General features: G+C 42.0%; 1 protein-coding gene across 4 annotated transcripts in view; it reads right to left on the bottom strand.

The window, feature by feature from the left end:
- FAR2 (fatty acyl-CoA reductase 2) overlaps nucleotides 1-14,469 on the bottom strand; it is a 59,608-nt gene extending 45,139 nt beyond the window's left edge. Inside the window, exon 1 of one of the 4 annotated variants that reach the window (XM_088669972.1) lies at nucleotides 14,143-14,469. In XM_088669972.1, coding sequence (XP_088526098.1) covers nucleotides 14,143-14,176 — 34 coding nt within the window. In that variant the 5' untranslated portion in view covers nucleotides 14,177-14,469. Of the gene's footprint in view, nucleotides 1-11,247; nucleotides 11,428-14,142 lie in introns of those variants that run through there. The other 3 variants (XM_088669971.1, XM_035138489.3, XM_035138488.3) reach the window with 3 other exon arrangements.
- Between the last annotated feature and the right edge of the window lie 211 nt (nucleotides 14,470-14,680).

Raw genomic sequence — 14,680 nt, forward strand, 5'->3', positions numbered from 1 at the left:
GTAGCAGTCTTCACTCCGGTCCGCTCCCAGCCCTTAGGGCTCATCCACACTTATCTATTGTCCCACACTTTCTAGGCACAGGTCAGCACATCAAAGCACCATGTCCAAGCATTTTTTTGGCAAGTATTGGCACTTTCCCCGCAAAAACCCACTCTTTATTGCCGAATCAGAGGAAATGGTTCTGATTGAGGGGTAAAGAGTGGGGTTTTGTGGGGAAAGTTCTGTGCTCTTACATGGTGCTTTGAAGTGCTTAGAAAAGTGGCACAAAAGGAAGTCTGGATGAGCCCTTAGAATGGCAAGGTAGGGAATGTTTAGGGAAGCTTTTAATGTTTAATAGATTATTGTATTTTAATATTCTGTTGGAAGTTGCCCAGAGTGGCTGAGAAAACCCAGCCAGATGGGCAGGGTATAAATAAAATTATTATTATTATTATTATTATTATTATTATTATTATTATTATTATCTTCCACTCACACTAGTTTGCATGGCCAACTTGTGTGGGCAGAGAAAGGTACATTCACCCAAGCATTATACATTTTACCTTTAGGTAAAAAAAACCAATTTTGAAAAATCAGTTGTACAGTACTTAAAATGATTTTTAGATTCCAGTGTTAAAAAAATGGGGCAAGGAAAAAACACAAAATGGAATAAAATATGATTGTATAAATGGAACAGCATACACACACAGACACACACACACACGTGCACACATATAAAAATTGTAAGATTGATTTTAAAATGTACTGTAGCTAAAATGAGTCTGACTGGAAAGGTAACAGCTGAAGAGATTCAGGCTAAGCGCTAATGCCTAATAAATCACTGCACACCATCAAAATCTAGTCTCTTGAGAAGAAAATTATAGTGCAAAGACAACCTGACTGCTCAAGATCCTTGTATGAAGTTAGAAAGCCCTGAAGAACTTCGGTCCAGGGCACCTTAGGAACCCCCTGAGGTGATGGCTTCAGAAGAGGACTGGGTGAATTCATGGAGAGCCAGGCTATCTGTGGCTCCTAGTCATGACAGCTGTGCCCTGTCTCCACAGTCAGAGGCGCTCTTGTTTCTAAAGCCTCAGGAGGGGAGAGGGCTCTTGTCCTGGAGGGTTTCCCACAATGGGCATCTGCGTGGTCACTGTGAGAACAGGAGGCTGGACTAGATGGGCCATTGGACTGATCCAGCAGGATCTTCTTTTGAACACTTATATCCTAGTTTGACCACTGAGGTCACCTGTAGGAGTAGGGCGGGTCATTTAAGGACCTTTTTTTTGCGAATTTGCTCAATGAGGGGTTCTAAAAATATGTTATTGCACATGAGGAATCCAAATCTGCAATTATTTTTATGATTGGTTGATGATTAGCTTGGTAAATTGAGATCTGTTTGAAATACACTAAAAAAAGCCAAAAACTCGCATTTTGAAGCGAAGTTAAAGTTTTTACCGGTAATCATTTTATAATATAAAGAAATTTTGTTTCCAGCTGTAACAACACATCATTACTTTATCTTATAATGTCCTGTTATAGTGAAAAAAGAAAAATAAATGAACAACTTAAAGGGCTGGTGTCACATGATCATGTATCTGCTGAGGGCCCACATCTGAGCAGGAGAGCCACTGGCAGAAGCCCCCTGGACCATGCTCTTCAAAAGAAGTGTACACTGTTAAATTTTGATTCCTCAGGGGTGTCAAACGCAAATTCATCGGGGGCCGCATCAGCAGTTTGGTCACCCTCAAAGGGCCGGTTGTATCTGTAGGACTATGTGTCCACTCTTTATTATCATAAATTATTGTCACTGCATTCAATTATTACTGTTTTTTGTAATAATGTAAGTAATAACTAGCTCTGAAGGCAGAAACATAGTCAGAATAATGGCAAGTAGATATGCCAACATCTTCATGGCAGATTTAGAACATCGTTTCCTAGACTCCTACCCACTCAAACCTCTCTTGTACCTACGATACATTGATGATATTTTTATTATCTGGACACATGGACAACAGACCCTGGAAACCTTCCACCAGACATTCAATGACTTTCACCCCACCATCAACCTAACAATGAACCAATCCATGCAAGAAATACATTTTTTGGACACTACTATAAAAATACAGGATGGACGTATAGACACCACCTTATACAGAAAACCAACTGACCAACAAACATATCTACATGCTTCTAGCTACCATCCCAAACATACCAAACAATCCATCGTATACAGCCAGGCCCTACGTTACAACCGTATCTGTTCCAACTCTACAGACAGAGAATCTCACCTAAGAGATCTACAGCAAACCTTTTTAGAACTAAAATATCCACCTGATGAAGTTAAACAACAGATCAACAGAGCCACACTGATACCTAGGGAGAACCTGCTGCAAGACAGACCCAAAAAAGAAAATAACAGAACACCACTAGTCATCACATACAGCTCCCAAGTTAAAACAGTACAACGCATCATCAGAGATCTACAGCCTCTCCTGGACAATGACAGCTCCCTTTCTCAAGCTCTGGGAGGAAGACCTTTCATTGCCTACAGACAGCCACCCAATCTTAAACAACTCCTCACCCACAATAATACAACCACCAGACTTAACATGGACACTGGTACCAGAGCCTGCAATAAACCCAGATGCTAACTTTGCTGCCACATACACCCGGACAACATCATTACTGGCCCCAACAACATCCAACATACCATCTCAGGACTATTTAATTGCTCATCTTCTAACATTGTGTATGCCATCAAATGCCAACGGTGCCCTTCAGCTCTCTATATTGGACAAACAGGCCAAACCCTACGCCAAAGGATAAATGGACATAAATCTGACATCAGGAACCATAAGACTGAAAAACCAGTAGGAGAACACTTCAATCTCCCAGGACATTCTATACAAGATCTCAAAGCAGCTGTTTTATTACAGAGAAATTTCAGGAACAGACTGGAAAGAGAAGTTGCTGAATTGGAAATCATTACCAAGCTTAAAACCATGGAAGCACCTGGGATGAATAGAGACATCGGATTCTTATCTCATTATGCATGATCAAGCTTTCTTTAGCACCTCAGCCCAGGACTAATTGCAGCCATCAGCAGCCATTAACACCCATCTACAGGTTTACCACTCCCATCAGCCCATCACCCATTCCCACCCACCCCCACCACCCTCTGTATATATATAGGGTCTGACACTTCTGTTTCTAGTGTATCTGAAGAAGTGTGCATGCACACGAAAGCTCATACCAAAATATAAACTTAGTTGGTCTTTAAGGTGCTACTGAAGGAATTTTTTTATTTTGCTTCGACTCAGACCAACACGGCTACCTACCTGTAACTAGAATTATTGTACAATTTATTGAAAAATGATTTTTGGTAACTGCACTGGGTGGTGGAGGCTCGCTAGGGTTTCATGCAGGACCTTTGCAGAGCTACTAGTACCTGGAGATGCTGGGGTTATGTCATCATACCACAACTTTTTAACACCCCTCAAATCAGGAATTTTAAAGATGGAAAATTCAACACGCCCTACTGCAGGAGTGCTGAGCTGGTGAAACTGGTTTGTCAGCAACATGAAACTGACACCTGTGGAATGCTCTTCCAATAGTTAATGCCTTCCGTATTAACCTTTTAATGATTGCTGAAAACTTTTCTATGATACCAGACCTATGCAAACAATTAAGAAAGATGGTTTCTGTAATAGTTAACTGGTGATCTGCAATTCAAATTTTTTAATGTGGCTTTTATATATATATATTTTTTAAAAAGTTACATAACTTTATTGAAATTCATAAATAACAAATAATATACATAATATACACACTCTTAATTCAACAAAAATGAAAGCAACCATGTACTATGGTAATATTATTCTTTGAATTCACAAAAATTAAACTTAGTTTAAATTTATACACTCTTTTTTCCTGTCTTTTTACTAACATAAAATTGACTTCCTATCATTTCCCGATGCAAACTTTCTTTCTAGTGCTGAATGTACTTAACATTATTACTTTACTCTTTCTGTATTTTCTAATACCTTCTTAGTTTGTACTCATTACCTTATTTCTTAACATAAACATTATCTGAATTAGGTATCTGAAGAAGTGTGCATGCACACGAAAGCTCATACCTATGACAAACTTACGTTGGTCTCTAAGGTGCTACTGGAAGGAATTTTTATTTTTATTTTGTCTGCGTCAGACCAACACGGCTACCTACCTGTAATTATTTCTTAACAATTACTTTAAACAAGGGTCATTCAAATGCTGCCATAGATATTATACCACTATTATATTTCTGTAAGTAACTCTTATACATATCCCATTTTTGAATAAATTATTGTCTTGTATTGCCTCTCAGTCTATTGGTCAATTGCGCCAATTTGCCTTGCCAATCTGATAAAGTTGGAACTTTCCCCCCCTTTCCAATTCATTGCAACCAGTGTTCGGGCTGCAGCCGTGGCATATAAAAAGATTTCTCTTAATTTTTTGGGAATGTCTTTACCCAGTAAAATACCCAGTAGGAAGGCCTCTGGCTTTTTAAAGAATGTTTACTTAAATATCTTTTTCAGCTCATCATAAATAAGATTCCAAAACTCTCTGATCTTTCTGCATGTCCACCACATGTGGTACATATCTCCATTACTTTCACCGCACTGCCAACAGTTATTCAATATATTTTTGTACATCTTTGAAAGCTTTGATGGGGTGAGATATCATCTGTATTGCATCTTTGGCATGTTTTCTTTAACGGTGTAACATGCCATAAATTTCCAGAGGGTTTCCCACTCACTCATCAATATAGGGCGTCCGATGTCTTGAGCCCATCTTAGAAGAAAAATATGAAAGGAAGCTGTCTGATATATAATTCCTTATTGATAGATGACTGTAACCAAGTAAATCTTAGAAGCTATGAGGAAATAAAAGATCTGCTCTCAGGATGGCTAGAATATCATCAACTCCATGAGATGTTTAAGCAAGATAAAAAAAATGGGTTTGCCATCGAGCCCTCTAAATTTGAAAAAGAATTACTAAATAACAAAGTTAAGATAATATCAAAGATGTACCGACTCCTCCTTGACTGGGAAGTCAAGGAGGAGTAGGTGAAGGCGGTTTTTATATAAAAATGTAGTCCAACTGCATAATGCACAAACAGCTTTCTGAAATATATTGTAGATTTTATGTATGGCTTTTGATTTATTGTAGCATGCCATGTTCATTGATGGTCATCCAACCTCTGCTTAAAAACTCTTCTTCATTGGAGGTTTTAAAGCAGAGGTTGGATGGCCCTCTGCCATGGATGCATTGCAGGGGGTTGAACTAGATGACCCTCAGGGCTCCTTCCAACCCTTCAATTATATTATTCTATTACTACTTTGAGTGCTTGCCTGGCAGGTCAATCAGTATTTGAAGTAACTAAATAAACTTAAGAGACATTCATTCATAATCATTTTGGACTAGATGGTCCTTCAGGTCCCTTTCAACTCGACAATTATATGATCGTATGAACATATACGATCTGAAGGTCGGCGGTTTGAATCCCTGCGACGGAGTGAGCTCCCGTTGTTCGGTCCCAGCTCCTGCCAACCTAGCAGTTCGAAAGCACATCAAAGTGCAAGTAGATAAATAGGGGAGGTAATGGCGTTTCCATGTGCTGCTCTGGTTAGCCAGAAGCGGCTTTTCCATGCTGGCCACATGACCTGGAGGCAGGGGCGTAGGGAGACGCCACAACACCCGGGGGTGACAAATTGCCATGCACCCGGGGGCGCGGTGTCACTACGTAACGACGCATGCGTGTTACATAATGGCGCATGCCTTGTTACGTAGTTCCGGATCCAGAGCATGTGCAGTCAGCACGGGGTCACGTAAGGGCCGCCGAGCATGTGCGGAACACCGTGGCTCCGCTGCACACCAACGGCACCCCGATTGGACTGCACAAGCACCGGATCCAGCACATGCTGACTGCGCACGTGCTAGATCCAGCGCTTGCACAGTCCGATTGGGGTACCGCTGGCCTGCGGCGGATACACGAAGCGCCGCCCGCGCACGCCAGCGGCACCCCGAACGGACTGCGCATTTGCGGGCAGAGGCGAGGGGCGGGCCAGGAAGGCCGAGTGTCTGTCACCCCCAGGGCGTCGCTTGGGACGGACTGCCCCCCGCTTGCTCCGCCTCTTCCTGGAAGCTGTACTCCGGCTCCCTCGGCCAATAACGCGAGATGAGTGCTGCAACCCGAGAGTCGGACACGACTGGACCTAATGGTCAGGGGTCCCTTTATGAACATTTTATTGAAGAAATCTGAGCTCTGTATTCAGTGGTAAATCTCAGAGAATTCTGCATTCTGTACTGAGCTTCTTTACAGTATATCACACTGTATCTAAAGATAATTTTTTTTATCATTACTAGTAAACTGCAAAATCTATTTGCCCTATGATCACTGTACATTGAGGATTAATATACAGGCTGCTAGGAGCACACAGACTTATTTTCCCCACAATGGTATTTTCTCAAATTAAACTAGGGATTTTGGATTATGGAGGAAGTATAAAGGTGTAATCGCTTAACTTTGTGTGCAACTTTGAAGGCTAATCTTAATCTAAATTATAGAAAGAAGGACTGCAGGACTGAATTCCCCAAGCAATCATGTGCTGCAGGTGTGTGCCTGTTATGTATTGTGCCTGTTATGTATTAGTGTATATAGTTTTCCCTCAGGTCCTTGACAGCTGTTTTAGGAGGGAACATTAGGAGGGAACTTTGAATTATGTTTGATACATTGTTTGAGCCAGCCTCTATAAACGCAGGCCAGCTCGGTAATGCAGTTCAGTTCAGTTCTGTTCTGGCTTCCAAATAAAGAGCTTCTTGAAGAATCGCTAAGTGCCCATTTTAGAGTGAACTTCTCTAAACTTATATTTCAGTGTTGGCAGTGCTTTTTTCCTTAAAATTTTTCCTACTCATATTGAAATGGAGAATATGGAGCAGATGATTCAGCAGGGGAAACACAGCCCAGAATAAGTAAGGAGGTAGTACAAGAATACTTGTCTAGTTTAGATGTGTTCAAGTCTCCAGGGCCAGATGAACTACATCCAAGAGTATTGAAAGAACTAGCAGAGGTGATTTCAGAACCACTGGCAATAATCTTTCAAAATTCCTGGAGAACAGGCGAAGTTCCAGCAGACTGGAGGAGGGCAAATGTTGTCCCTATTTTCCAAAAGGGGGAAAGAGAGGACCCAAACAATTACCGCCCAGTCAGCCTGACATCAATACTAGGAAAGATTCTAGAGCAGATCATTAAGCAAACAGTCTGTGAGCACCTTGAAAGAAACTCTATGATCACTAAAAGTCAGCATGGGTTTCTGAAAAATAAGTCATGTCAGACTAATCTGATCTCATTTTTTGACAGAATTACAAGCCTGGTAGATGAAGGGAACGCTGTGGATATAGCCTATCTTGATTTCAGCAAGGCCTTTGACAAGGTGCCCCATGATATTCTTGTAAAGAAGCTGGTAAAATGCGGGCTAGACAATGCTACCATTCAGTGGATTTGTAACTGGCTGACTGACCGAACCCAAAGGGTGCTCATCAATGGCTCCTCTTCATCCTGGAGAGTAGTGACTAGTGGGGTGCCACAGGGTTCTGTCTTGGGCCCAGTCTTATTCAACATTTTTATCAATGACTTGGATGATGGGCTTCAGAGCATCCTGAGCAAGTTTTCAGACAACACCAAATTGGGAGGGGTGGCTAATACCCCAGAGTACAGGATCACACTTCAGAATTACCTTAACAGATTAGACAACTGGGCCAAAGCAAACAAGATGAATTTTAACAAGGAGAAATGTAAGATACTACACTTGGGCAAAAAAAAAAAATGAAAGGCACAAATACAGGATGGGTGACATCTGGCTTGAGAGCAGTACATGTGAAAAGGATTTAGGAGTCTTGGTAGATCACAAACTTGACATGAGTCAACAGTGTGATGCAGCAGCTAAAAAAGCCAATGCAATTCTGGGCTGCATCAATAGGAGCATCTAGATCTAGGTAAGTAGCATCTAGATCTAGGGAAGTAATATACCACTGTATTCTGCTCTGGTCAGACCTCACCTGGAGTACTGTATCCAGTTCTGGGCACCACAGTTCAAGAAGGATACTGACAAGCTGGAACATGTCCAGAAGAGGGCAACCAAAATGGTCAAAGGCCTGGAAACGATGCCTTATGAGGAACGGCTTAGGGAGCTGGGTATGTTTAGCCTGGAGAAGAGAAGGTTAAGGGGGGATATGATAGCCATGTCCAATTATATTAAAGGATGCCATATAGAGGAGGGGAAAAGGTTGTTTTCTGCTGCTCCAGAGAAACGGACACAGAGCAACGGATTCAAGCTACAGGAAAGAAGATTCCACCTAAACATTAGGAAGAACTTCCTCACAGTAAGAGCTGTTCGGCAGTGGAATTTGCTACCAAGGAGTGTGCTGGAGTCTGCTTCTTTGGAGGTCTTTAAGCAGAGGCTTGACAGGCATATGTCAAGAATGCTTTGATGGTGTTTCCTGCTTGGCAGGAGGTTGGACTGGATGGCCCTTGTGGTCTCTTCCAACTCTATGATTCTATGATTCTATTCTATGAAATACTGCTCCTCAATGAGGCCAAACTTAGATTCAAAAAATGTTTAGGGGTATGCATACCCCCAGAAATAAAGCACTGACTCTGTAATAAATTACAACTATATGTTTTAAATCCATATTTTTAAAAAGTGATTTAAGCTTTTGTAATGAAAATGAAGACAAGCACAAAATATAAACTTATTTTTGAAAAGTCAGATTTCCTTCTTTTAATGTGCTCTTAAACCAGTGCCCCCCCCATCTGCAGAAAACAAGAACGTGCATTATTTTGGATGAGGTGCAGCACACAGGGGTCTAAGGCTCTGGCTCAGTTCACATAATCAGCAGAATCAATACAAAAAGTTTTTCATAGATGCAATATTTGAACATTCCCTCACAAAGAAAACCACTACCCTGCACGTTGAAAAGCTGCATATGAGGGAGAAGGCTAGGCTGAAACATAATCATAGCATGCTAGTTTTCTGTGTGCATGGAGTTTCTTGGGAGGGAATATTCAAAACACCACTCTATCCTCCCCTCCCCACCCCCAAAGTTCAGGGGAAAGCTTATTTTGTGATGAAGTGCCAATTCACATCATGTGTGATTGTTTATTTTTATTTATAAAATATAATTATACTTCAATTTCATTTTTTTAAAAAAATCAAATCAGTTTAAAACCATGGTTGTTCTGGTTGACATCTGTTTGACCTGAGAGACAATGGAGTGTGCCTCTGAAGGTGAAGTGAATCACTGCTTTGGCAGCACCAATGTGCTGGGTACTCTCCAGGATACTAGTTGGGCTGCCCAGACAACCAGACCCCCCTCTCAGCCTCACTGATGCAGTCCATAGGAAACCAAAGCAATACATTTGGCACCAGCTTGGCTGCAGCAGTTGCTGAAAGGTGGCGTACAAAGTGCCACCCAACCGTCTTAGGGGCTACACTCTGGATTTGTATAGGCCTTACTCCTTAGCCTTTATCTCGTTATATCCCGCAAGGCAGCAGAAATTTAGGATCAGAGTTTTCCTTCTGCTAGATGGGCTCCCTTCCCAGGTGGATGAGCCCCATCTGCCCCTCACTTCACTCTACTGTATGTGTAGAAACCACCTTCTTGATGGCTGGACTCACTGTTGGTCTTGTTCACTCAATCTGCCAGAGCCTGTCTTCGCATGCAGGGGAACTCCCTAACTCACCGAGGTTTGAGACTCAACAGCTGCCCTCACATGGTTTAGCTGACCAGTCGAAGCCATATCCTGGGGTGTGGTCACTGTGGCACGCAGAAAGCATATTCCATCAACATCTCTTTTTCTTGGGTGATCAGGTGCAAAAGGGCTTCTGCCCTTTTAAAGAGGAAATAGGATGTTTCAGCAGCTGCAGTTTCCATGACAAACTATACCTTCCAGAAGTTCCCTCTTCTATGTAACTATCAAAGTCACAGGGAGCGTGACCTCTTTTGCATCTGAGCATTGTGCATTTCTGAGAGGGGGGGGGAATAGGCAGATGCAAAACAAGGTCTGCCTCCAGCAAGTTTTGCATAGGTATAGGTCTGAATGAACATATACCGTGTTTCCCCCTTTTTAAGACGTAGTCAGAAAGTAAGCCATGGCAGCATTTTTTAGCATTAGTGAAATCTAAGACACCCCCCGAAAATAAGACATACCTCCATGCGAGACCGCCGAGCGCCCCAGCCAGCCAGAGGGGCCTGGAACCGGCTGCTGTTGCTGCAGCGAACGCATGGAGCGCCCTGCAGCGCCTGGCCTCTTCTTTTCTTTTCTTTTTTTTGGGCTGCCCGAGGCCTGCCGCCCCGCCACCGGAACCGGCGGCTGCAGAGCGGAGCGCTCCGAAGCGCCAAGCGCTCGGAGCGCCCTGCAGCGCCTGGCTTCTTCTTTTGCGGGGGGGGGGGAGCTGCCCGAGGCCTGCCGCCCCGCCGCCGTAACCGGCGGCTTCAGAGCGGAGCGCTCCGAAGCGCCGAGCGCTCGGAGCGCCCTGCAGCGCCTGGCCTCTTCTTTTGGGGGGAGAGCTGCCCGAGGCCTGCCCCCCGCCGCCGGAAGCGGCGGCTGCAGAGCGGAGCGCCCCAAAGTGCTGAGCGCTCGGAGCGCCCTGCAGTGCCTGGCCTCTTCTTTTGGGGGGAGAGCTGCCCGAGGCCTGCCCCCCGCCGCTGGAACCGGCGGTCTGCAGTGCCGAGCGCCCGGAGCACCCAGCAGCGCTGGGCGGAGCGCCGAGCCAGCAGCCTGCTGCCTCGGTGCCGCGCAGAGCGCCCAGCAGCACCCCGAGCCAGTGGCCTGGCCCCTCCGAGGAGGCCTTAAGGTACAAGACATCCCCTGAAAATAAGACACCGTGTGTTTTTTTGAGTAAAAAAAGTTATAAGACGGTGTCTTAAAAAAGGGGAAACACGGTAGCTCAGGCAATATGGTCCTTCTGTCACTTCAGTTCTGTCAGACAGGAGAAAATGATTTACCAAAGATTGCCCATCGCTGAACAGGGATTTTAACCCAGACCCCCCCCCCCCCAACCAAATCCAACAGCCTCTCAGCTGAAGGACTCCAGGCTTACAAATAAATCCACAAAATTTACAAGCCCACAAAAATCTTTAGTAGCTCAACTGTCCATACCTTGGGGGTGGGGGGAGGACCCATTCCCATCCATTTTAGGAAAAAAAACTCCCCAGCCTGCTCACCTGGAAGCATTCTTTACTCACCAGAGGTAAGTGGCTATTTGTAGGCTTGTAGTACCGTGTCTTGCATACATGCCCAGGCTCTAAGGAACTGCCACGCCACTTCCTCTGGATCAAGTTGGGTGGTAATTGCTGAAGTTTCTTTTAAATTCTTCATAATCTCCCAAAGCCTGCATCATTGTCTCTGTCATCAGGATCAACCTATGGAATGGTTCTGGCAAATGATGCAAGCAGCTTTTGCATAATTCACCCTAGCCCAACTGTAATTTATAGGGATAGGTTTCATAATTGTACAATTCTAATTTCACCCTCCTACACTTAGAAACACACTTGACTACTGGGAAGTTGCCAAATCCCACTTGAGTATGCAATCCATCAGAGAGAAGGTATCATTTAGGGAAGGGCAAGAAATCCAAGGATGCATTTAAATCTCAGTCTATCAAATTTGCAGTTTCCAAAACAGTGTCACCTGAAATAGGTCAATTGCTGGAGCATAAGACTCTTAATCTCAGGGTCATAGGTGTGAGTCCCACACTGGGCAAAAAGATTCTCGCACTGCAGAGGGTTGGACTGCATGAGCCTCGCAGTCCCTTCTGACTCTACAGTTCTATGAAATCACAGCTATCCTTTGAAATCCACACTTATTTGAATTTTGTGATGCAGGTTGACAATCAACATTTATTTCAGGGAAAGTGTGCATAAAAGTGAGGATATTTGTGAAAATAACATACAAAATGCATTACATTAGGGACATTGCTTGCAAAAATGTGTACATTAGTAAAAATTGGTAAAACATCTCATTAAATTGCTGTTGAATCTTCCTTAGGATTAAAACCAACAACACCAAATTGCTACAAAATGGAAAACTAAATTTAAGATTGGAAAAATGAGAAACAATGAACTTAAACTGCCAAATACTTCCACCCCTTAAAGGTTATTCAGGTCAATGCAAATACAGTTGTAAAGGCATTGGAACACAAAGGAATGCTGCAGGTTTCCTTTGCAGTTGTTACAAAACATTTCCTTGCCTTGTTCTGTTTTGTGATTATAATCAAAATGTCAAATTAACCCTAATTACTTCACCTGCGAAGTTCTTGCCTCACATTCCTGCAATCCTATGCACTTTAATAGAAGTAAACCCCAATGAACACAGCAGGGCTTCCTTCGGGGTAAACTTTCATAGTATTGCATTGTAACTCAGTTTTCAGAAATTAAGTATCTTTGACAATTGTCCCAATTTTAAATAAAATATATGAAGGATTATTGTGAAGAGATTCAGCTATATAGCATTGGTATATGAGGTCTTTAACGATCCTGGAGAGTACTCGTTTACCCATTCAAAGCCAAACCTTCTTGAAGTGTGAATAAAGAAACAGATTATAAACTCTACCTATCTCAACTGCAGCATCAATATAGCATCACACTGTTCAAGGATATTGTGCTGAGTTCCCATCAATTAATTTCTATCTGACTCCAATGCATTGTCTTGTGCTTTTTATAAACAAACATTACATTGGTTTTATTCATATATATATATTTGAGAAAATATACAGAAATGAAGAGCCAACAAATGTCTATATAAAGGACAGACTAGGTAAAAAACACCTTTCCTGTTATTTGATTAAAAAGTCACTGCAATTACAAATGTAAGAACAACATATATTGTTACGTTAGGAGATATGCCATGTTTCTAATATCTTCCAAGTATATTAATATATGTTTTGAATGCTATTTTTTTCAAGCTCATGTCTAACCAGGGCCGGCTCTAGGGGTAGGCTGGGTGGCGCGGGGCCAGCAGGGGGGCACTGCACGGCGAAGCCGCATGGAAACCACACTGCGCCCGCCCACCAGCCGCGGGAAGAAACGGGGCGGGAGCGCCCGGGCGCCCGACCCACTTAAGACGGCCCTGTGTCTAACCTCAATATTCTGTCATGAAGCATTAACAGACTGAGTTCTAGCTTTAAATTCAAAAAGGTACAAAATTATATGTCTTCAAGAAACCAATGAAAGGAAAAAATGCCGAACATTCTTTGCTGCTGTGTATAATTAAAAAGTATATGATGTGATCTATTTATGCCCCAAATTATGTCCAGATAACTTTTAAAATCTGATTTACTGCTTCAATTAATAATTTTTCAAGAGGGGTATTTAATTTTAGAGGGGGGGTAATATTACTTTTAATAAGCAATTGGATAAAAAAATACATAAATCCAACAAATCAGTTTATTTTAATTCAGCATATTCTCAATTAATTGATAAACAAAGTTTGATTCCTAGAGATTCCAGCATCCTAATGAATGAGAGTATACCCAAAAACAGATATAATATATTATATAACAAATAGTATTTTAATTTCAGATTACCTTATCCCCACCCTTATACTGTATTAGTTATAATTGATGACTTGTGTTTTTCTGATCATAGCCCTGTATTTCTGACCAACATACCTTTACCTGGAAGCAAAACCAAGTATTGCTCCAAAAACCCCAATCCCCTGAAAAAATAGCGTTCATTCTCCTGCTGGGAAACTTTAACATTAGTAATTAGATTAACAATGATCAGTGAAACTGCAAAATGAAACAGCTTAGAAATGTAGAGAACAAATTTACTAAGATCTATATAGGAATTAGAATAGAACATCAGCATGAATCAACAATTAATCATTTTACCCTCACAAAATAAAAAAGAGATGTATATTACTCTTAATATCTATTTAAATACTGTTAAACTTTCAGGTGAATGATAATACATTAAATCAATCATTTTATGAATTTGAAAATAAACATTCAACAATTCTGGCAAATAAATTGAGGAAGAACATAAAGAAGGAATAAAATTTGAACTCTTAAAAGAAACTGAAAGAAACAAGAAAAGATTCAATACTGAATACATACTAACCAAATTCCAATCTTTTTATTCTGCTTGTATCCATAAAAAACTCAGGAGACACACATACCAAATGTGTGAAACTGGTAATAAAGTGATATATATACACCTTCAATATAAATAAATAAACGATTGAGTCCTAGCCCAGACTTAGATGTATTGCGAGTCTTTTACAATCTCTAGCCATTCTCTCGAAAGCATCATCAATCCCAGCTTTGGGAGTTTGAGCTATTCCAGTTAAGCCAGGCCATTTGAGGACAACTATGTCAATCAACATGGTTGTTTTCCCCATTCCACAAGCCAATCAGGGCTTCATCAGAACCACAAGACAGGCATCCACCTAAATCCCCGCATGCAAAGGCTACATCAGTCTATGTCAATGAAGTTATTGCTACCTCCCCCAATCACCGAGGCTTTAATCTCATTTAAATAAGGGCTGAGCACCTTCATTGCCAAACACAATATATGCAAGATTCTTATATTCATTGCAGCACCCTGATTAAGCCAGTAAATCACAGCCTTCCAGTTGCATCACAGAATTGTTGATTTG

The sequence above is a fragment of the Zootoca vivipara genome, chromosome 5 (genome assembly GCF_965207765.1).
Source record: "Zootoca vivipara chromosome 5, rZooViv2.hap1.1, whole genome shotgun sequence".
Taxonomy (NCBI): Eukaryota; Metazoa; Chordata; class Lepidosauria; order Squamata; family Lacertidae; genus Zootoca; species Zootoca vivipara.